The following is a 21,831-nucleotide window of genomic DNA, read 5'->3' as shown; positions in this document are numbered from 1 at the left end:
AATATGCACAGGCCACGAGGTTTTGGGGCTAGGACCTCAATTAGTGGGAAACCGTTGATCCCATCTACACTAATTCGAACCAGCCAGCTATCATCTTGAGGAACAATGAGGAACCCAGTTAGACTTCTGATGAAGGGGGATTTGAATAACATGGCTCTTGGATGGTGTGTACTTGTCTCCACATGTTGGTCAACAAGTATTCAGTAGTTCCTCTGTAAGGTCGGAGAAAGATTTTGTTAGTTGCCAGAGACTCGTGCAATTTTGGCATCGTCAGGATGGGGCCGACGTTCATCTCACTTTCAAGTCTATTCCACCTGAGGAGTACCAACCCACGTCGATCGTGGTGTCCTGCATCTATCGGGATGATGCGGACGAATGCTTTATTACTTCAGTCGATCTCATCTTCCTGCTCAAGATGATCATCGATTCTCCTTTCAGCATCGAGGAAAAGAATCGGATCCGACGGAATCTAGAAGGTTTCAAGCCTTAAACAGTAGTGAAGAGCAAGCCAGGAAAAGGGATTGGCTCCTTCTTCGCTCTTATTATGGGATTCGGAGAACCTAAACCTCGGAATATTGAGAAGGACTTGAAAGTTTTTCCATGGAAGATCATTCCGACCGCCCTGGAGAAAGTGATCAAGAAATATGTGAGTAGCATGTTGTTAAGTGTGCCATCACTAACTCCCGCTAATGCATACACAGTCATATGCGCCTACGACAGGTGCGCAACTTGACCCGATTGTCTGTCAGGATGGTGTTAAACTGGGGGAGGACTCACCAGCAGGCCATCCGTCCACCATAGATCTGCCCTGCAGCTCGCAAGTGTGGGCATTGTAAGGGTCTGGGCTCTGACGTGCATGGTTGTAAGATAGGTATGTGATACATGCTGAGGATCATGATTGCAATTTATCCTTTTATCCTTATCTTCAGTCGCCCGGCACTCATAGATCGGGGCAGCAGTAATGAGCTTGGGGGAAGGTGTGGTTTGATGGCGGTTTGGGGTTTATCAGCATTAACCACCAGCAAGAGATCATGCACAGCATGTGCATGTTGTGGAAGGTTGTAACTGCATGGGGTGAAACCAAGAGAAGGGTATTGGAAATCAACAAATTGGACCTGCTACTTTGCCCTGATTGTTCTCAAATATTACATAACTTACCACCCTCAGAACCACAAGGCTCCTCACAAGATTGAGGCCCTTAAGGATTCTCTTTGCCGTCTTGTTCGACGGACCTCACCCTTGATAGTGATTCAAATGATCCCCACAATGTTTACACAGGCAGATACATATAATCAATCATATCTAAATCATGCTGGGCCAGGATAAGCTCGCCATCATCCACTCCGGAAGGTCGCTTGATTTCTTCATTGTTCACGTTCATTGGATATCGTACTTCCTCAGGTACACCTGCCCAGTCAAAGTCAACTAGCATGATTCCGGGTGTACCGTCTTCACCATGATGTTGGTAGTTCAAATGTCACCGTGCACATATCCTGCTTGGAGACTGGTCACCTTCCGGTTTCAAATGAAGCTTTTGCATATGAATCCTCCAATTCATGATAAGTATTATCGATGAAATTTATGACAACCATATACCATCCACCGGGAACGGGCTGAAAGCCGTAGGAAGGCACGAATCCCAATGATGAGGATTTGCAATGCTTCCTTCGAGTATTGATGGACGAACTTGATGCATATTTTGTCATCACTGGCAGTGCCATAAATACGAGTTTCTCTTCCTTAAGTATTCGAATGAATTGTCATCCAGAGAAAGGAAGTGGGTAGGATGCGGGAATCCCACGTTGGGTGGCTGGGCAGGGGACAGGGCAGTAATACATGGAAGTTCGGATTCGTAGTATTCAACGCTCACTGCACCCAAAAAACGCGCGGTTTGCATCCGCATATCGACATCGGATGTGTGATAGAAGAGCGGCAAAGTAGGTGCTACAACTTGTAGATGAGGGTGTATGGTCCACAGCAGGGCGCCTGCAAAACCAATATGGGCACCTGCGACATGAACTTCAGGTCATGATGCACCTCGAGAACACACGTGCAACCTCACCAGCGATGTAGAGAATAAAACAAGGGAGATTGGAGCCCAGATTAGCAGCGTAGTACCAGGCCGCTTCAAAGATAGGCTCAGCACCGCCTAGGATAATCTCTGACTTGACTTCCATGAGCCCGAAGCAAAAGTTGTTGCACCGAAGATCTCCGTCAGTCGTATACCCGTCGATTTGGGCCACCAAAAAGTGGAGCCCGTACCCTCCAAAATCTTCTCCACCCTCCCTTTCTCGGCATCGCAAAACTCTGACATAGAACTTGACAGCTTTAAGTCATGGTCTGCCTTCGTCGGTATGTAAGTGTTGCAGTCATCTTGGAACTGGCCAAATATGGGATTGTGCAATGTGATAGGTATCGTCGCGGCAGTCGATGGTGGGCGATTGAAACAGAATGCAGGAGGGTTTCTTCTCTGGTCAGCAGCGAAATTTTTCGGCTTCCCTTTTTCCGAAGGTGCCTTTTGCGCAAACTTTGAAGCCCATTCCGCCCGGCCCTTGGGGACACGGTTGCCTTATACAATGAAGGTGAAACACTCTTGCCTTGGCCATCGTCAGGTTCACCAAAATCGATCAATCATTTGCACTTACTAATACAGGGGGAGACTGAACAATGATGTGTAGATATCCATCCTGAGGTGGATGGAAGATAATCTCTGCGCAGGCGATAGAGTTTCCTCATCATTAAGTTCAGCCTTCACATTCTCCTCGAAACTGCCGTCGATTGGGATGGAAACCTTCCAGAATTGAGGGTGTCTGCGTCAATGTGTTGGAGAGCGAACTTCTCCTCCTTGATGGCTTTCTTGAGGGTACCGACAGACTCTGTACTCGCAATTTGGACCGGAAAGATATGGTTGGCACCATCGCCATGAATGAGACAGTACAGTTCGAGAATAGGAGGATCTAATTGTGGCACTAAAGACAAGCTTGAATGAGAAAATAGGTCACAGACAGAGAAAGCTTCGCGACTATCACTCACCAACACGCGGGAACCGAATAATGATGTGTAGGTCTTGTAGGACAATCTCATCACTGGCGATAGCACTTGTTTGTTTTCAAGTTCAACATTCGCATCAAAACCGTCGTCGACTGGGATGGAAACCTTCCAGAGTGCGAGGTGTTGGAAAGCGACCGTCTTCTGCTCTTTGATGGCTGAGGATGCCGACAGTCGCTGTCTTCGAAATTGCCACCGGGAACACTTGGCTAGGATCATCGCCAAGTAGCCAGCAGTTGAGATGGAGCGTGACAGACACGGATTATTGGCAAGTCCAAATGATCATACAACCACGCATTCAAGTCCGCTTAGGAAAGGTTTCCCAACGCGATACGCCTGCGTCTGCACCCAAGTACTAGTAGACGGTGGAAACACGGCTCCACCCGACAGGAATGGGACCCGTGACTTCCGCCCAGCAGTAATTTGCCAACCCTTGTCTATCCTTGTCTACCCTCGTCTGCCCATCCATCCTTGTCTGGCCTCTCGTCCATCATCCATCCATCCCCTTTCACCCTTCCCTCAACAATGCTCCAGCCCCCCCTCGAGACCGTCAGTTCGCACTTTTTCATTGCCACATGTTATCACCCAGCTAATGTACCTTCTGTCATAGATCAACCTCGGTATGCATCAACTCCTTTACACGCCTCAGCCGACGCATGCCAAACTTATGCTCACACCTGGTCTAACAATCAGGGCCCCTCACCGTCCCTCGCATCTGGATCGGGCTCTGGCAATTGTCATCTCCTGCATGGGGCACTGCCCCTGTGTCCAAAGTCAAGTCGGAGATGAACCAGCACTATCTTCATGGATTCACGACTTTTGGTGCGCCGACAACACCTGCACCATCCGTGATCACTCACTGAATCCACTGCTCTGTAGATATGGCAAGTATATTTTGACTCCTATCTCTTCGATCTTAGCGTTTGTTCATCAACAATATTCTTTACTTTGCGTGTCGGTGTCAATTAGGGTACGAACACTTTGTTTCACCGTGTACCTCGTGTTTTTTTCCCCCCTGATTCTCCTATCCGTCTCCTGCGATCACAGCCGACCACTATGGCTCTGCAGAGTTAATCTTTGGCCAATTTCGTCGAGCCTTGTTGTGAGCGGATAACAATATCTTCGGTGAGGATGAAATAACCTTTCGGCCAAGCAGACGCCCTTCATTGCCATTACATCCACCGCTCTGCGCTACAAAATGGTGCATATTCACGGAATCTCACATCCCATACAGCCGTTCCCGAGTAGAGGATGCTGTGCGTGAGCGTATGCGCAGAACCATGGGGGACACGATTGACATACTTCAAGTACACTGGCAACATTATGACAACCTGGACTATCTCAATGTGTTCCGATACCTGGTTGATATTAAACGTGATGGCAAGCTCAAAGTCAGGGCTTTAGGCCTTGTCAACTTTGACTCTCATCATGTCAACGAAATCTGCGAAACTATCGGTCCCGGTGAACTTCTTACTAATCAAGTGCAGGTGGGTGGCCAGTTTATTACCACCGGAACTGATTGAGACTACATCCACTAGTTCTCTTTAATCGATGTCCGGCCGCTCTATCGCATGGCCATTGTATGTAAGAAACATGGCGTTAAGCTCCTGACATATGGCACATTGGTATGCCCGACCTGCTTTTTTCGTGTTGATCATATCTAATCTAATGATTGGCGAATCATGTCCCAGTGCGGTGGATTCCTTTCTGATTTCTGGTTAGGGAAGCCTCAACCAGACTCATATAAGGATAAAATAACGCCTTCTCAGCGGAAGGTAAGCTCGAAGCTCATCCTTTTTGTCCTTATATGAGCCATCCTTGTCTCACTAATTGCATAATGGTTCATTCAGTATCTCGACGTCATCAACGGATGGGGAACATGGGATCTCTTTCAAACTTTGCTCACAAGCCTTCGAACGATTGCAGATCGCCATGGGGGCTTGAGTATCGCGAATGTAGCTACTCGTTGGGTGCTGGATCATCCTTTTGTAGGGGCTGTTATTGTTGGTAAGTTCCGTCCTCCAAAATCGCTTCAATCTTTCATGTGGTTCTGGCTTCTTTGGCTGGCCCCTCCCTTTTGGCCTGCTAATTCATGCATGGATCCCTCTTTGAGTCTTCTGTACACTAATGTCATGATTGACTCAAACTGACACACATGGACATCCACTGTAGGTGCCCGACTCGGAGTAGCCCAGCACTGTGAAGATAATGCCCAGACCATCACGACTAGTTTCCATCTGACGGCTGAAGACAATCAAATCATCTTGAACATCTTAGCACAGTCCAATGGTGGGAGGCTCATCCACATGATGGGAGATTGCGGTGCTGAGTACCGTTAAAGCCGAAATTTGAACTCGGAGGATCAACATATGGATTTGAGTTTGAAACTTAAATTTCAAATAATAATTCTAGCCACTGAGACATACATATATCATCATTGATTTCATAAAGTCTGAGGGATGAATGGCAAGCATGAGACCCGTGACAGATTTGCATGAGGGCCATGTATAGTTAACCACATCTTCTCTGCAGTCCAACACAATGTGGTCGAGAGTGAGTCCTTGGCAACTATTAAATGTGGTGGAGTATAGAGGAAACTGTTTGCGACGGATTGTGTATTGCATATAGGGAGGTTGGAAATCGAAATTGATGTGAGGAATTAGGTAGGAGATGTGTGCATGGTTGCTTTGATTGAGAATTCGAACTTCAATCCAACATGGACAACAGTTTATAATTAATACTCATTGGTTTTTCACCAAACCTTTTAGCACAGAAAGGTTTCTCAGTAGAGAGCATATAGCACTGGGTTTGAGTTTCAATTTGTGATCGAGTGCTTCCGTGGACTTTGTCAGAACATGACAAGTGGGAACAAGCATGTCTGGACCTTTCCCCGGAAGGGAGGCCGGAGGTAGGACAAGTGGAGGGACCATGACCTCAGTGACTTGGAGGGGAGCGCTGTGCCAATGTTCAATTACACTCGCTGTTTGGTCCTTAACTTCAGAATGGGAGGGCATGAACTCTGGGGGGATCTAGTCGTCAATTTTGCACTGAAGTGCCATCAACTATGGTACATGACCTATATACATAATACAGGACAAAAGGGAAAACCCAAGGAGGACTTACCCACTTGCCAGGTTGGCAAGCTCGTGAGAGAATTGCCTTATCAAGCATTGTGGAGTGGGTAAGTGAAGGGTGGAATTAGTGACAGCTATTGGGTAATGGGAAAACCTTTGCAGGGTTGGTGGAGGTCCTAGGAGGTCCATAGTAATGTTGGGTAGATAGAAATATTAATAGTCTTCTATGATGAGGATAAGGGGTACCAGAGAAGGTACCAGAGATCGGAGGTGGAGGTGGACCAGAGGTATACCAGAGGGAATGGCAGAGGTGAGGGGGAGGATGAACTGGAAGTGAACCAGAATGGTGGCGGAGTAGGTGGTTGGGCAGAGTTGGTATGGATATGACAGTGTCCCCTTCTTAGGCCTGAACCCTGAAGGCCATAAGACCCACAAGAGAGGCTAAGGGAGGTACTGTGGACAGGAGGAATGTTAATGCTGGAGGAGGCAGAGGTGGTGGAGAAGAAGAAGAAGATTTTATCGAACCTAGTACTCAGGCCCAGGCTTGTGTGGATGGTGGGCGTGAAGGGCCACAACAAGATCAGGAGCATGATCAAGTTCCAAAGCTAAGAGCGAAGAGTATTCCTCATCAGTCCCCTCATAACCTAACCAATGCATGGTGTAGACGAGGTTACAACCCCATCTATGGCGATTGATCTTAGAGTCGAGAATTTCCCCAATCTCGAACTCAGGTTGTCCATCAATCACAATTGGCAGAGGCAGAGGTTGGTTGCAGTTCAGGATGATGTTAGGAGTGGCTGGTTCAATTTGAGACACATGGAAGACTGGGTGAATGGCTCTCATGGACTCAGGGAGGCAGAGCATGATGGAGTGACTACTGTCAGGGCACACCTGCCCGACCTGCCTCCACCCGGGCCCACCTCACCCAGTACCTCTTCTCTCACCCTGCACCCTTCCTTCATGTTCTCTCCCCCCTCTATCCCTCTTCCACTTCTATTTCTATTTCTATTTCTATTTCTATTTCACATGGACAACCTTTCCCTTATATCTATGTATTATTGACCCACCTGTGATGTGCACACGACATGCCTAGCCCCGGATGCCCCGGACGGCTCTAGGGTGCAACCTAGTGTGTGCATATTGAAGGAGAGAACAAAGGAAGGTCAGTTGGGAGGTTCAAACGAGACCACCACCAAGCTGTTCCCTGGTTCTTTAGTTAGGATGGGGAAGTGTACTAGTATTATTTATTGTAAATATAGTACCAATCCGAGTGTTTTGGCTAATTCTATTTTTATGGGTTAGTTTTAAAGTTCCTGGGAATTGACTTACAGATAAACCGAGCCCTGTGGAGCTGTTTCTTTATTGAAATTTCTTAATTTGTCTAGGTGTAATTCTGTGTAGCGTTGTTTAATTTGGAATTTAACTTGAATTAAATCTTCTACTTGGTGAAGTTTCAAAGATTCTATTCAGTTAATGGATTTGGATTGTGTCTGGAGTATCCCTTGAGTTTGTTTTATTTTTGTCTTATTTTATTGCTTGTTTTAACAGTAGCAAGATAACTGTTTTGTGTTTACACTTTTGAAATCTGGAGTGTTAACCAGCTCTCCTGTTGAAATATCTACTTAATATTTCTCTCCTTAATTGCTGCCTTTTACTACAGTGGCAATCTTAACTGTATATCACTTTTTCGCACTGGAGTGACAACCAGAAATGCTTGAGAAAAATAATACTCTATTTTCTTACTTCTCTAAGGGGGGCGAAAAGTCACAGAAAGGGTCTCCCTTTTATACTCCTTGGGTTGCCTTCCTTTTTCATGCTCTACCTTCTATTTACAGGATTTATTTACAGTGTATTTTTCTCAAACTGAATAAAAAATGAAATTTTCACGCTATAGTTCTACTGCACTTTTGCTGCGCTGAACTGCGGTTCTACTGCAGTCAGACTGCGCCTAGAATCCTTATTGTCCTCCCTCGCCTAAGCTATTTTAATGGTTAATGTTAGAACAGGGCGGAAACGGATGACTCCGGAGTGGAATCGGAGACTTAGCGTGGAGGGACCTTGGCCTCAGCGACTCAAGCGGAGCGCTGTGCCATTGCTGTTTGTCCATTTGGTCCTTAATTTCACAGTAGGTGAGCAGGAAGTCTCTAGGGGGCATTTCAGGTTGATTTCGGACTGAAACCAAGATGAGTATGTACAAGCGCCGATATATATAATGGAAGGGGCAAAAGCACAAGGAGAACAAAGGGTGACCGAATCGGAACGGAGACGTCCAAACGGGAACAAAGGGTAGAGGGAGCGGAGCAGTACCGAAGGTCATAGGGCAAGACCTGTGATACGTCTGAAAGGAGGTAGGGAGGGCGAGGCCCAGAGGGGCAGGAGGATGAGGGGAAGTGGGGATGATGACTAACTGGCTAGAATAGGAAGAAGCAGTAGTCCAAATAGGGATGAGGGGAAAACGCGAGAAATACATTACAAGCGGCGAGAGTGCCGAAGGCGGTCCGCGAAGCTCGGGGGTTGTGGAGCTTACGGAGGTTACGGAGGCGGGGTTGGAAGTCCGAGGAATATTGGCAATGGTGTTTACGTAGTATGAGGTCACCAATGCAATGGACTAAGGCCGAGGTGGAGTCAAAGTCCGAGGTAGGGACTATGACGGAGGCTCGGAGTAAGGTACGAGCGGTGTCCGAGTGCGAAGTACGGAACAGCGGTGGAAGGTCGTAACTTGGTGGAAGGGTGGCGGAGGAGTAACGGAGGGAGAAGAGAGGGGAAAGGTAAGGAAGAGGGAGTGGCGGAAAGGAGAGTAGTCAGGTCCGAAGGTGAGTATCGGAGCGGATGGGGGAAGTGTAGGAGGATAACGGGAGGGTGGAGGTGTTGTGAAGGGGGAGCGGAGTAGTAGGAGGGTGGTGAGAGGTAAGGAGGAGGTGTGTTGCCAGGACCGAAGGTGAGCATCAGAACGGCAGCGGTAGGTTATGACTCCGGAGGTGAAGAGGGTGGAGGTCCGGAAGTCGGGTCGGGGTCGGGTATGCACGGATATGACAGTTAATTAGAACTTGGCTGCGCTGCATTTGTCGCAGTTACCTATTTCAAATTCCATATATATACCATTAAAAGTGCTATGACTCGGTGATTCTGAATTCAAACTTCGCATTACTATGCGTACAGCTGTGCTGAGACCTTCAGCTGATTTATTCCATTTTTATTTAGTGACATTTAGTTAAAATGAGACTGAAATGGTAAATGAGTGAATTATTCAGGTTTAAAACCGAAAGAAAAGTTGCTAGTAGTCAAGAATTACTCAAACGAATGTGTTATAGCTCTCCACTTCATTAGAATATTGTTCCCTAAAATTCCCGCCATGGTCCATCGTTGTTAGAACGTGCAGATTCGGACGACTCCGGAGTGGAATCGGAGACTTAGCATGGAAGGACCTCGGCCTCAGCGACTCAGGCGGAGCGCTGTGCCATTGCTGGTTGTCCTGGGGGTCCCTAATTTCAGATCTAGCAGAGGGAAAGTCTCTTGGGGGGAATTCAGGTCGATTTCGGACTGAGGTTACAAGTTACTATGTACATTGTATATAAGGAGGGGTCCGGAATCAAAAGGAGCAAGGGTAGGACGAAAGGAGACAAAGGGAGATGGAAAGAGGAACAACACCGAGGGTCAAGGGTTTGACTCAATGGTGTTTCTCAAAGGAGGAATGAAGGGCCAAGGCCCAAGGAGGAAGGAAGGAGGTTGGGAGTGGGGAATGGCTAGCTGACTGAATAGAAAGGAAGCAGCAGCCCAAATAGGAATGAGGGAGAATAGCGGAATTGAATAGGACAATGCAATAGTTGCAAGGTCCGACATAAGTCTGGAAAGTCCGAACTCGGAAGTTAAACTCCAGAATATTGGCAAACATAATTAGATGGAATGAGCTAACCAATGCAATGGGTATAAGTGGAGGTGGGGTCAAAGTCTGAGGTTGGAGCTAAGACCGGAGGTTCCGGAGACGGAGATGCGAATGGGATTCCGGAGCAGAGGTCCGGAGTCGGGAGCTTAGGTTTTGTGTACTCGTCTGGAAGGTGTCGAGGTTGGGGTCGGACCCGGAATGTTCCAGAGTCGGACCAAAGGTGGTGTCCGAGCTGGAGGTGGGATAACCTCTTGGGAGTCGGCAAGGAGAAGGTGATGGAAGGGAAGTAGGGCTCCAGAAGTCGGAGTTTGGAGTTCTGGGAGCCCGGAGCGGAGGTCGGGATTGTATGGATATGACAGTCGTAGTTAGTGGTTTTCGTGAATTTCGTTCATATTCCCTGATTCCCCTTTGTATTATCACATCCTAATCCTCCATATGTATTGTTCATTGTTATAGTAGGTCGTCCTTGAAGATATCATATTTTTATGTATTTTATTTAGGGCTCTGGACCTCTTGAAGCTGTCTTCCCGCACGTTTTCAGGTTTCTAACTTCATGTCCTTGTATCTCATTCATTTCTGGATGTTTTCTCACGTTCTTGGTATCATAAATTTTCATTTATTCCCACCTTTCCAATGGTACTAAAGTTGTGTTCTATTTCCTGGTATTTGTTGAGTTAGCAAAAGTTCGCATGCACATTCGGTAATCACATGCATCATTCCCATAGTCGTTCATATGCGGGCGCTGTTTCCATTTAATTGTTCGGGATTTATGATATGCACGGGTGTTTATATCTTTCATATGGGCTTCTGTGATTTATTTCAGATTTTCCCTCATGATCTAAGTGTGAGGTCTTTGGGTAGCTCAGCACACAAAGCTGTAAGTGATACAAGAGTGTGTATTTTACGGTGGTGTGTAAGCAGTTACCTGGAGGTTCCTGCTTACCCACGTGACTATATGTATCTAATTTACATATGACTCGGGGTTTGGGGCTATTGCCCTGACACCAGTGGAAGTGGAGGTAAGACTAGGAAGGTCTGGGTCGGTGTGAGGTCTTAGGGTGGCTCAGCACACAAGGCCGTAAGTGATACAAGATAGTGTATTTTATGGTGGTGTGTAAGCGGTTACCCGGAGGTTCCCACTTGCCCATGTGACTATATGTATCTAATTTACATGTGACTCGGGGTTCGGGGCTATTGCCCTGACAGTCGGTCTCAATAGGAGAACTGTGAGGTGTGCTAGGTGACACAGGCTCCAGCTGAGCAGCGAGGGGAAATGAGTTGTATTCCAGCCACTATGTTACTATGTACAACATACCTGAGCAGCGAGGGGAAATGAGAGAAGAAAGCTGGTCTTCCTGCTCGCTACTCAGGGTGTAATATACTGTAGCCCACACACACAGCTAATCTACGAGGCACTGTACATACCAACAATCAATGATCCAGGTTTGTCTGGCTGTGTTGGATCATGGATCATGGAACATGGATCTTGAGTGGGATCAGATCATAAGGCTGTACAGGGATCATGGATCATGGAATCTGGGTGATCATAGATCATGGAATCAGATCATGATGGTAAGTAGGCTGGAAGTTCATGGAAGTGGGTGTACTCTGACAGAGATGAATTTTGAGTTAACTTACATGGTGTCAGGGACGTGTCCGGGGTCGAGAGGGCCCGGGGGTAATGTCCGGCACTGAGGCTGTCGTGGGGTGTGGAGCAGGCATGCGAACTGGCGGGCCCAATCTGGGACAGTGGTCCCTGGCCACTCAGACTGAAGTGGAGAATGTGTTATTATTATTAAAGGGGAAAACTATACTACTTACCTGAAGTGGAGAATCTGAGAAGAAGGTTACTTCTTCGGTTCCCACTTCAGGTACATTTATGTACATGCGGCTTGAGTCACATGACGGGTGCCATGTCATCCTCGGAGGCAGCCGCAGGCATCCGGGTGTCCCCATGGGGGATCCCGAGAGCGTCCGCTGCATGCGTGCGTGCTGGGCACAGCGGGAAGCCATCCGGGGTGTGTGGGCCGGACGGGTCAATAGTACATCGATACAAAGGAAGGTGGTCCGTGTAGATAGAAAGAAATAAACAGGAAGAGGAAGATGAGAAGAATGAAATAAAGAAAGGGGAAAGAAGAAGGAAAAGAAAGGGGAGGAGAGGGAGGAAGGAGGGGGAGGGGGATAGACAGCAGGGAGCGGGTGTGGTGTGGCCGGGTGGGTCCGGGTGGACCTGGGTCAGGCGGGTGTGCCCTGACACATGGATGATCACATGGAGTCATTGCATCTCCTGCATCTGTACCTGTACCATGTTAACCACTTGTCTCGGAAGCGAAAACATGAAGAGAGATGGGGCACGGTAGGTGATCATGGAATCAGGGTAGCTCAGTCTCTGAGCAACATGAATGCTGGGGCGTAACTGGGGTGAAAATCCAACACGCTGAGTGATCGGAATGAGACTGAGCCTCGGAACCTGTGTGGATGTCCATAGTGACAAAGGAGAGCACACCTATCATGAACATTGTGAACGGCTCTCCATTGAGAGCACAGATGGCCATGGATTGGGAATGGCCCAGTCAGGTTTGCATCCCTGCAGACATCAGAACGACGTCAAGCTGTCAAAGTCCATGCTAAAGCCAGCAAATGAGGATGGCCAAATGTCAGGGACTCGTCCGGGGTCGAGGGGGCCCAGGCGTAGCGTCCGGGACTGAGAGCCTGGCGGGGGGCGGATCGGGCGTGCGTACTGACAGGCCCGATGCGGGACAGTGGTCCCTGGCCACTTAGACTGAAGTGGAAAGTTGAGAAGAAGGCTACTTCTTCGGTTCCCACTTCAGGTTCGTTTATATACATGCGGCTTGGATCACATGACGGGTGCCACGTCACCCTCGCACACAGCCATAACCACCTGGGTATCTCCGTGGGAGATCCCAAGGGCATCCGGTGCAGGTGCGCGTGCTGGGCACAGCAGGAAGTTGCCCAAGGTGCCTGGGCCGGGTACATGGTGGGCGTGCTGCAGATGGGTCAATGGTACATTGATACAGAGAAAGTCGTCCATGTAGAATAAAGAGAGAGTAAAGAAGAAGTAGGATAAGGAGAAGCTGAGGAGGGAGGGATGAGAGGGAAAGAAGGGAAAGGGGGGGGAGGTAAGGAAGGGTGGACCAGTGGGGTACCGGGTCAGGTTGGGCCGGGTGGAGCCGGGTCAGGCGGGTGTGCCCTGACACCAAAAGGGTGGGAAAAAACGAGGGGAGTCAATGAGAGAGCGAGAAAGGCGAGGCGACCAATCAGAGCACTTCGATCGTAACTCTCAGATGTTAGGGGATGGACTTGGTTTGCACTTCTAACTCATCAAATATAAGCATGCACTTCTCTACACTTACCCACACCGACTTAGCACCTACTATGAGCATATCCTTGACAAGTTCAGCACCTACACTAACAAACTCTCTGTCATTAGTTATGACTCAGCTGTCATCCAAGAGTGTTAAAAGTTCTCACAGCTGTGGCTATGACGGTTCTGGGTGAGTTGCTCGCCCAGAATGTTCCCACAGCTGTGGCTATGATGGTTCTGGGTGAGTTGCTCACCCAGAATGTTCCCACAGCTGTGGCTATGACAGTTCTGGGCAAGTCGCTTGCTCAGAATGTTCCCATGGGTCGTGTGCACCCTTATTTGCCTTCCACATGTACGTATCTTATACTTGTGAGCTCAGCCATTTTATTGGTATTAAAGTTATTAGGAATACAACTCATTTCCCCTCGCTGCTCAGCTGGAGCCTGTGTCGCCTAGCACACCTCGCGGTTCTCCTATTGAGACCGACCCAGACCTTCCTAGTCTTACCTCCACTTCCACTGGATCCCTTGACCTTAGCTCCGAGCAGCTTGGTATCCTGACAGGGAGGAGGAACAAAACCACATGCACTATTATCTCTTTGTCAGGGATCGCTCATCAGTCCGAGTCGAATATTGCCCGAAAACCTAGTTGTAGACAAAGCTGAGGTTCCAATCCTCAGCGGCACATAGAGCTATATACACGAGTGACATCAATCAATCGGAAGAGATAGGATTAAAGGAACTAAACAATGATCCGATAGAAAATGAAGTGAATAGAGATGAAGGAACACTCAGATCAGGGGGCAGAGTCGGATCAGGAGAAGGTGAGGGATTTATGATATATGAGGGCCGATGCAGCTACATGCGGTGATATAGTCTTACATGATATCGATAGGGTAACAGAGAACCGCTTACGCTATGTCCCCTGACACTCTTCTACTCGTTGATGGGAGGTATGGTCAGCACTTCTGATCTGAGCACGAGCCTCCATGAGCAAATGACATGTTACCTCAGAGCAGGTCTGGACGTGTCCACGTACAGGCATATGGCTGCTGCAATTGGCTGACGTTTGGAGGTTGGCATCATCGATCTGGAGGAGGACGAGATGACAACAGGGATGGATGCCCAGGCAGGGTGGCTCACAATAACATCGGAAAAAATCTATGGTCTTCAGAAGGATGAGGTCAGTGGCATCAATGATTGTGTCATCACACTCTTCCGTGCAACCAGTCGCCTGTGGCATGACAAGGTGCTTGGGCTCCCTGTATGTGGTTGTGTGGTTGATCTGAAAACAGTCTTGGACCATGAAACGACCATGAGCCAGCTATTGGGGGCCGAGAAGGAGAGTGAGCCAGATCTCAGTCATGCTGGATGACGACAGTCAGCAGCGGCAGCAGTGGAACAACTGGATATCTTGAGCATGGTACAGAATCTACTAAAGGAGGTGATCGAGCAAGATGTGATGCCTCAGCTCCTTGGTATGGAGGAACGTCTCATGGCTTGGCTAGGGGTTATGATGAGTAGCAAAGGCAAACCACCACTCCTGCTGTGACAACAACCTCTCCTCATCGCTTCACTCCCTGAACAGAGTAGAAACCACCCCTCCACCTGTTCCCAATGCATCTACTCCTGCAGCCATAGTGGATGATGAGTTCGAGTGGGAGGAACCGCCCTTGGGTGAAGCAATGGTATGTTCACTAATGTCTTCTGACTACACATGATTCATGGGAACCTTGTCACATCAGGATAATATCCATGCCTCACCTGGATTGAAAAATCCACCGAAACAAGAAGAGGACAATGGGCTCCGGTACATCAAATGCAGCCAACAGAACCCTGGAGTGGGCAGCGCCACAGTGGTCAACCAACAACAATGACCCCAACACAATCATGTCCAACCAGGGGATTCAGAGACAGGGAAGCAGCAGCAGCAGCAGCAGCAGCAACAACAACAACAGCAACAGCAACAACAGCAACAACAACAACCTCCTGAAGAACAGCTTCCTTCCCATGCAGCCACTGATGAAGGTAAGTGTCCTCTCTTTCTATGGAGACCTAAGCCAAGAAGTTCCCTCAGAGTCCTTGACCCCCCTACTCCCCATCATTGTCCCCCAAGAGGTAGATGGTGATAAGTTATCAAGGCTATACAATCCAAAGGCGACCCACCAACAAGCTTTGAACCCTACTCAGGGATCAAAAAGCAACCTTTCGGTCCCCTGCACAGTACCGGGTCTACTGTGAGATCATGAAGAGGCAGTGTCATTGCCTATACATTGCTGGCTGTGGTGCTGGTAAGACGTTACCATTCATGCTTGCTGCCATGTCTTGGGGGATCACCAAGCAATTGATCTTGGTGTTGCCCTACCAGATCCTCCATCCGGAAATGCACAGGTGCTTGAGCAAATCCAACATATCCAATTGCAAATGGATGATGGAAACTCCATCTCCTGGGGAGCAAGTGGTCACTGTGGCCATTGAGTCCTTCAGCAACAACATATTCATCAATTGGCTTACAGGAGTGGTGAACAATGGAAGGCTGGGATGCATCATGTTCAATGAGGCACATGGGATCGTAGAAGATCAACTGTTCCGTCCAGCCTACCTTGATGCCATCCAGAAGCTCATGCAGCTGCAGAATGCCCCCATCCTTTTTACGTTGGGCACAATGTCACAGGGTTTCACTTGGAAGTTTTGTGTCATATCCGTGCATACCCGACCCCGACCCGACTTCCGGACCTCCACCCTCTTCACCTCCGGAGTCATAACCTACCGCTGCCGTTCCGATACTCACCTTCGGTCCTGGCAACACACCTCCTCCTTACCTCCCGTTACCCTCCTACTACTCCGCTCCCCCTTCACAACACCTCCACCCTCCCGTTATCCTCCTACGCTTCCCCCGTCCGCTCCGATACTCACCTTCGGACCTGACTACTCTCCTTTCCACCACTCCTTCTCCCCTTACCTGTCCCCTCTCTCCTCCCTCCATTACTCCTCCACCACCCTTCCACCAAGTTACGACCTTCCACCGCTGTTCCGTACTTCGCACTCGGACACCGTTCGTACCTTACTCCGAGCCTCCGTCATAGTCCCTACCTCGGACTTTGACTCCACCTCGGCCTTAGTCCATTGCATTGGTGACCTCATACTACGTAAACACCATTGCCAATATTCCTCGGACTTCCAACCCCGCCTCCGCAACCTCCGTAAGCTCCGCAACCCCGAGCTTCGCGGATTGCCTTTGGCACCCTCGCCGCCTGTAATGTATTCCTCACGTTTTCCCTTCATCCCTATTTGGACTACTGCTTCTTTCTATTCTAGCCAGTTAGTCATCATCCCCACTTCCCCTCATCCTCCTGCCCCTCTGGGCCTCGCCCTCCCTACCTCCTTTCGGACGTATCACAGGTCTTGCCCTATGACCTTCGGTACCGCTCCGCTCCCTCTACCCTTTGTTCCCGTTCGGACGTCTTCATTCCGATTCGGTCACCCTTTGTTCTCTTTGTGCTTTTGCCCCTTCCATTATATATATCGGCACTTGTACATACTCGTCTTGGTTTCAGTCCGAAATCGACCTGAAATGCCCCCTAGAGACTTCCTGCTCACCTACTGTGAAATTAAGGACCAAATGGACAAACAGCAATGGCACAGCGCTCCGCTTGAGTTGCTGAGGCCAAGGTCCCTCCACGCTAAGTCTCCGATTCCACTCCGGAGTCGTCCGTTTCTGCCTCATTCTAACATTTTGGAAGGCTGCTGACTTCCTGTATCGTCCAGACCAGTCTGCGGTGGTGATCCGCATGAGGACCCAATGGCCACAGATGTTCTACCAGTTCGTGGTACTGGGGATGGGTCAAAAGCCTTGCAAGATGGATCTTCCAGATGTCAAGACGGCCTGGAACATGGAATGGCGTGCATGGACAGTTGAGGTCATCCGCCAGGTGGAGGAGGGTCTGAAGGGTGATGAACGGGGGTTGGTGTTCTTCATGAGCAAAGAGGAATGCATGGAATGGACCATGCACTTGCACTGCTTGTACATCACTGCTGACGTCCCATCCAATGACCGTCGTTGCCGTTTCGATGATTGGCGTCAAGGGAAGCGACGAATCCTGTGCCTCAACAAGGCAGGCTACTATGGCTTCGATTACCATGCTGTAGCCTTTCCGATCTTTGTTGGGCAACCTTTCTCTGTGAACGACTTCTACCAGAGTTCGTGGAGGGTGTCAGGGCACACCTGCCTGACCCGGCTCCACCTGCCCTGACCCAGTATCCCGCTCACCTCCACCCCCCACCCTTCATCACCTTTCCTCAACTCTTGCTCTTCTTTCTATCCCTTTGTTCTTTTATTCTTTTGTTTCTTCTATCTTTATCTACATGGACGACCTTTCCTCATTATTGACCTGCCCGCAATGCATGTGCAACACACCCAGCCCCGGATGACCTGGACAGCCTCACAGTGCAACCCAGCATGCACACATGCAGCACATGCCCTCGGGATCCCCCACGGGGACACCTGGATGACTGCGCCTGTATGCGGGGTGATGTGGCTGACCCAAGCCGCATGTACATAAAGGTACCTGGGGTGGGAACCGAAGAAGTAACCTTCTTCTCACAGTTCCCACTTCAGGTAAGTAGCATAGCCCCCCTTTTTTTAATAACAACTCACAGTTCCTACTTCAGTCTGAGTGGCCAGGGACCATTGTCCTGGACCAGGCTCGCCAGTACGCACACCTGCTCCACACCCCGTGACGGCCTCAGTGCTGGGCATTACCCTCGGGCCGCCTCAACCCCGGACGCATCCCTGACAGAGGGTGGCTTGAGGTCTGCAAGTTGGAACAAGCCTTGTGTTGCTTCCAGCTCCTCTGAAGCGCTTTTCTGCCACACAGGAGTGTTTCAAGGGTCGTGTGGCCATGACGAAGGCCGTTCAACAGTACATGATGTGCCATCAGGTCATGCCTTCGCTGCATCTGGATAGCAAGGGTGAAAACTGTATGGGCCTTCGGGAGTCAGAGCCAGGGACGGTGCTGTGTGTGGCATGTTACAAGGACATGAAAGGCAAGCTGGATGACTATGATTTCGATCTCTGCTGGGGTAAACCTTTCAGTGAGTCTCTCCCTTCCTCTCTCCCTCTGCGTTCCCTCTGACGTGGCCCATCTAGAATTGAGGGCGGCAGCGGATGATGGCGATGAGCCCATGGTGATAGATGGAGGTTCGCAGACATCAATGCAACCACATGGATCTTGGACGCCTTCTTCCACCGATTGATCGGCTGGCACTTCAAAGAGTGGGCCTTCGGCCTTGGAGATCAACGCTTCGCTCCAGCTGTCCAAATCCAACGCTTCTTCTGCCATCCCCATTCAAGTGGAAAAATGTCTCTGGGAACTCAAGGGCAGGTGCTTACTGTGTTGGTTGCATGGTACGCACTGCTCACACCTCACATCATGCTGTCTTGGCACCACCACACAACAGGGATGGCAAATATCAGGAGGGATATCACCAGTGGAAGTGGAAGCGTGGCCTGTTTTGCACCAAGGGGGACGGTAAGGACATTGAGGGTATTGTTGGAAATGCCTCCTCAACATGGACTCTAGTTTGGTGCACACTTGTCCAACAAATGACAGGTGCAAATTTCCTGATATGGTTCCTGAAATGGCCTGGATGGTCCTAGGCTCCGAGGCACTCAGTAAGGGTCTGGCCAACTACATTGGTGATCCCAAGGTAGAAACCATATGTGGGTACGAATCGTGGCTGTTGGGGAGATGGGAGGGCAATAAGAAATGGCGTAACAGTTCCACTCTGCTGTCTTCTTTTACCAATGTTGCTCATCAAAATAGTAATGTGCCCTCGTGTCAGGTGGTGAGATACCTAGCTCTCCTGCATGTATGCGCTTTGGTGCTTTTTTTTCATGCAAGGACATTGCCACTCAACGACGCTGGGTATTATAAGCGTCTGACAATAATAGCTTAGACAACATATCATTAAAGATGTCACATGGGTCCATGTGTGCGCTCTCAGGTGTATTGTGATACCTAACTTCCTCCTCGTATACTGGTGGGAAGTTTCCAAGTGAGCAGCTTACCCAGAAATCATCATAGCCACAACTGTGGGAACTTTCTGGGCAAGCAGCTTGCCCAGAACCTTCCCACGGGGGAGTACCTATTATGGGGAGTCAGCTGGAGCTCCAACAACTTCCAGACACCCTCCCCCAGGGTTGTCACTGAGACTGAACCTGACATGTACATGTAGGGAAAAGGAGGACTCACGTAACCTAACATGGTATTCTCTTGAGTTGTTTTCTCTATATAAGTTTTTATCATCTTTTGGTACATACTCTCTGTCTTGCTTGCATTCTGTTGGATGCTTCGACGTTCTTCACTGCACATCAATCTGCCTTCCACTTGTATCGTTTTTGTTCCCAGTTCAATTTACATCCATAACTGGTCCTTGGCATCTGTTTCTTTTTTCGCATTCTTCCGGTAATCTTGCCGTTTTCTGTACTTTCCTTGGTCGCTTGACATTGCTCAATGAGGCCTCTGATGTTTGTGCCACACTAACTTTGCTGCTGCTTGCCTGCCTGTCATGCACAAATCAGTCTTGGCCATCACAGGGCCTGCTGCTATTTCGAACTTTCTCCTGCACCTATCACCACCTGGATCCCTGATATGGTTGGAATTTCAAATCATCTGTAAACTGAGGTGCATCCAGTGTAACCTACATGAGTTATAAGTACAACTAACTAAATAGGACTGGAGTGGGCGGATCAAGAGACAATATGAAGAATAAACAAATGGTTGATATCAGCAATCATCAACGCTTTTGATCTTGTCTTAACAGCAGCTTAAACCCACCCCAAACTCACTCCCAACGGCTTGTGTGCACACTGGATGAGACGCAACAGAATAGCATGGCAACAGTCCTGGCCAATGCCAGAACCTCTTGAAATTGAAGACAGGAAGCCAGTAATTAACAGGCAGGAGACCAGGGACGGAGGAGGGTAACACGAAAAACAAGGACAACGAGGAACAGGAGGAACAAGAGCAAAGTTACAAAGAACAAGGAAACAACCAAAGATAATGAAACCTAGAATAAGCAATCGGGATCCCACCCGCTGAGAGTAACTGAAGGTCACAACACCTCCCCCTCAGCAAGACCGAAAAGCTTACCGGAAGCAAGGAAGAGTAATAAAACTTCGACGAAAACACAGCTTGCAGGCCCAAGGAATGAGACTAAGGAAGAAAAAAGGGAAAAGCAGAGGATGAGGTGAAAGTGGGCCAGAGCCCTGTAGTATAGGCAGACAAAGAACACGCACAGAATTCATCTGGAGAAATCGATCCAGGAATGCAGTGGCAATAAACCTGAATTGGCATGACTGCAACCTTGGAAGGCACAGTATGTGTAAGGCTGACAGCAGGTACGGCACATAAGATGTAGCATCACTGGGGAATGTGCCAAGCGAATTCAGACCGACCGCACACAAGTCTATCTCATACCTCCATAACAACAAAAAAAACCTCTTGGAGGTGCCATAGAGACTCTTTGGGACCAACTATCTAAGCAGGAGGAGAGTGGTCGGCCCTATGAAAGCAAGGAGGATTGGGAACTTTGTTATTGGTTGAGCATGGAGGGTGTTTCACAAGGAGGGATTAATCACTTCTGAAAGCTTAAATGGGTGTGTGAGCCTAACATTCCAGATAAATGATCGCTACCAACTGTGGGATTAGGTGACAGGCCATCCGCATCCACCAGGATGCAGCTTCAATGTACGATCAGGTGAAGACAATGCCAGGCCCACCTTCATGGAGGTCCGATACGAATATCCTCAAAGAAGCACCCAATGAGCCACAAACACTCTACTGGCGTGATCCTGTGGAATGCATGCACTTCCTATTCCAGAATCCAGACTTTGATGGGGGTATTGCCTATGTGCCCTCATAGGTGTATCGTTTGGATGGAACACAGGTTTATTCAGAGATGACGATGGAAAATGAGTGGCACTTTCAGCAAGTAACTCACATCATTCCGGTTAGAGTCCTCAAGCTCACAGTGATGTTTAGTGATTTATTCATGGCAAGATGGATGCCATACATTTCAAGTATCATCGGTGGCATGGTGGAAATCTACATGGATGACTGTCAAGCTACTTGCTACATTCCCAGTTTGCATTGGGTGTCAGGGACGCATCCGGGGTCGAGATGGCCCGAGGGTAATGCCCAGCACTAGGGCCATCACGGGGTGTGGAGCGGGCGTGCATACTGACGAGCCTGGTCCGGGACGATGGTCCCTGGCCACTCAGACTGAAGTGGGAACTGTGAGTTGTTATTAAAAAGGGGGGCTATGCTACTTACCTGAAGTGGGAACTGTGAGAAGAAGGTTACTTCTTCGGTTCCCACCCCAGGTACCTTTATGTACATGTGGCTTAGGTCACATGAGGTTTGCCACATCACCCCGCATACAGCTGCAGTCATCTGGGTGTCCCCATGGGGGATCCCGGGGGTGTGTGCTGCACGCACG

At 49.0% G+C, this 21,831-nt stretch overlaps 5 protein-coding genes across 5 annotated transcripts; 3 read left to right on the top strand and 2 right to left on the bottom strand.

Annotated features, from left to right (window-relative positions):
- Window positions 1-1,270: 1,270 nt before the first annotated feature.
- EI90DRAFT_2944217 (uncharacterized protein) lies at window positions 1,271-1,447 on the bottom strand (the record flags this gene model as incomplete). The annotated part of the gene is made up of 1 exon (XM_039055311.1): window positions 1,271-1,447. A coding segment is annotated over one exon (177 nt), but the record flags the coding sequence as incomplete, so codon positions are not given.
- EI90DRAFT_3171070 (uncharacterized protein) lies at window positions 1,418-3,517 on the bottom strand (the record flags this gene model as incomplete). Its single annotated transcript, XM_039066322.1, has 8 exons — window positions 1,418-1,986; window positions 2,051-2,209; window positions 2,263-2,568; window positions 2,646-2,710; window positions 2,792-2,969; window positions 3,034-3,098; window positions 3,135-3,257; window positions 3,405-3,517. The coding sequence occupies 8 exons, from the start codon at window positions 3,515-3,517 to the stop codon at window positions 1,706-1,708; spliced, it is 1,290 nt and encodes a 429-aa protein (XP_038909233.1). The 3' UTR covers window positions 1,418-1,705.
- On the top strand, window positions 3,482-5,495 carry EI90DRAFT_2979283 (Aldo/keto reductase). The gene is made up of 9 exons (XM_039055972.1): window positions 3,482-3,601; window positions 3,663-3,668; window positions 3,742-3,870; window positions 4,096-4,150; window positions 4,202-4,535; window positions 4,587-4,673; window positions 4,740-4,823; window positions 4,899-5,055; window positions 5,221-5,495. Exons 1-9 carry the CDS (start codon window positions 3,574-3,576, stop codon window positions 5,385-5,387), a joined length of 1,047 nt encoding a protein of 348 aa, XP_038909232.1. The 5' UTR covers window positions 3,482-3,573; the 3' UTR covers window positions 5,388-5,495.
- Window positions 5,496-18,311: 12,816 nt separating this feature from the next.
- On the top strand, window positions 18,312-19,287 carry EI90DRAFT_3021487 (uncharacterized protein; the record flags this gene model as incomplete). Its single annotated transcript, XM_039057662.1, has 5 exons — window positions 18,312-18,423; window positions 18,538-18,736; window positions 18,790-18,915; window positions 18,942-19,055; window positions 19,233-19,287. 5 exons carry the CDS (start codon window positions 18,312-18,314, stop codon window positions 19,285-19,287), a joined length of 606 nt encoding a protein of 201 aa, XP_038909231.1.
- A 1,782-nt stretch (window positions 19,288-21,069) lies between these two features.
- EI90DRAFT_2944233 (uncharacterized protein) lies at window positions 21,070-21,255 on the top strand (the record flags this gene model as incomplete). The annotated part of the gene is made up of 1 exon (XM_039055312.1): window positions 21,070-21,255. A coding segment is annotated over one exon (186 nt), but the record flags the coding sequence as incomplete, so codon positions are not given.
- Between the last annotated feature and the right edge of the window lie 576 nt (window positions 21,256-21,831).

The sequence above is a fragment of the Cantharellus anzutake genome, assembly GCF_015039405.1.
Source record: "Cantharellus anzutake strain C23 chromosome Unknown EI90scaffold_115, whole genome shotgun sequence".
NCBI lineage: Eukaryota > Fungi > Basidiomycota > Agaricomycetes > Cantharellales > Hydnaceae > Cantharellus > Cantharellus anzutake.
The sequence above is the reverse complement of the archived record's forward strand: the minus strand, read 5'-3'. Positions and strand labels throughout refer to the sequence as shown.

Coding starts and splice junctions, on each gene's coding strand:
- EI90DRAFT_2979283 (XM_039055972.1), top strand. CDS start 3,574: ATGCTCCAGCCCCCCCTCGAGACCGTCA. Junction 4,674..4,739: donor TCCTGACATATGGCACATTG/GTATGCCCGACC, acceptor ATCATGTCCCAG/TGCGGTGGATTCCTTTCTGA. Junction 4,824..4,898: donor TAACGCCTTCTCAGCGGAAG/GTAAGCTCGAAG, acceptor TGGTTCATTCAG/TATCTCGACGTCATCAACGG.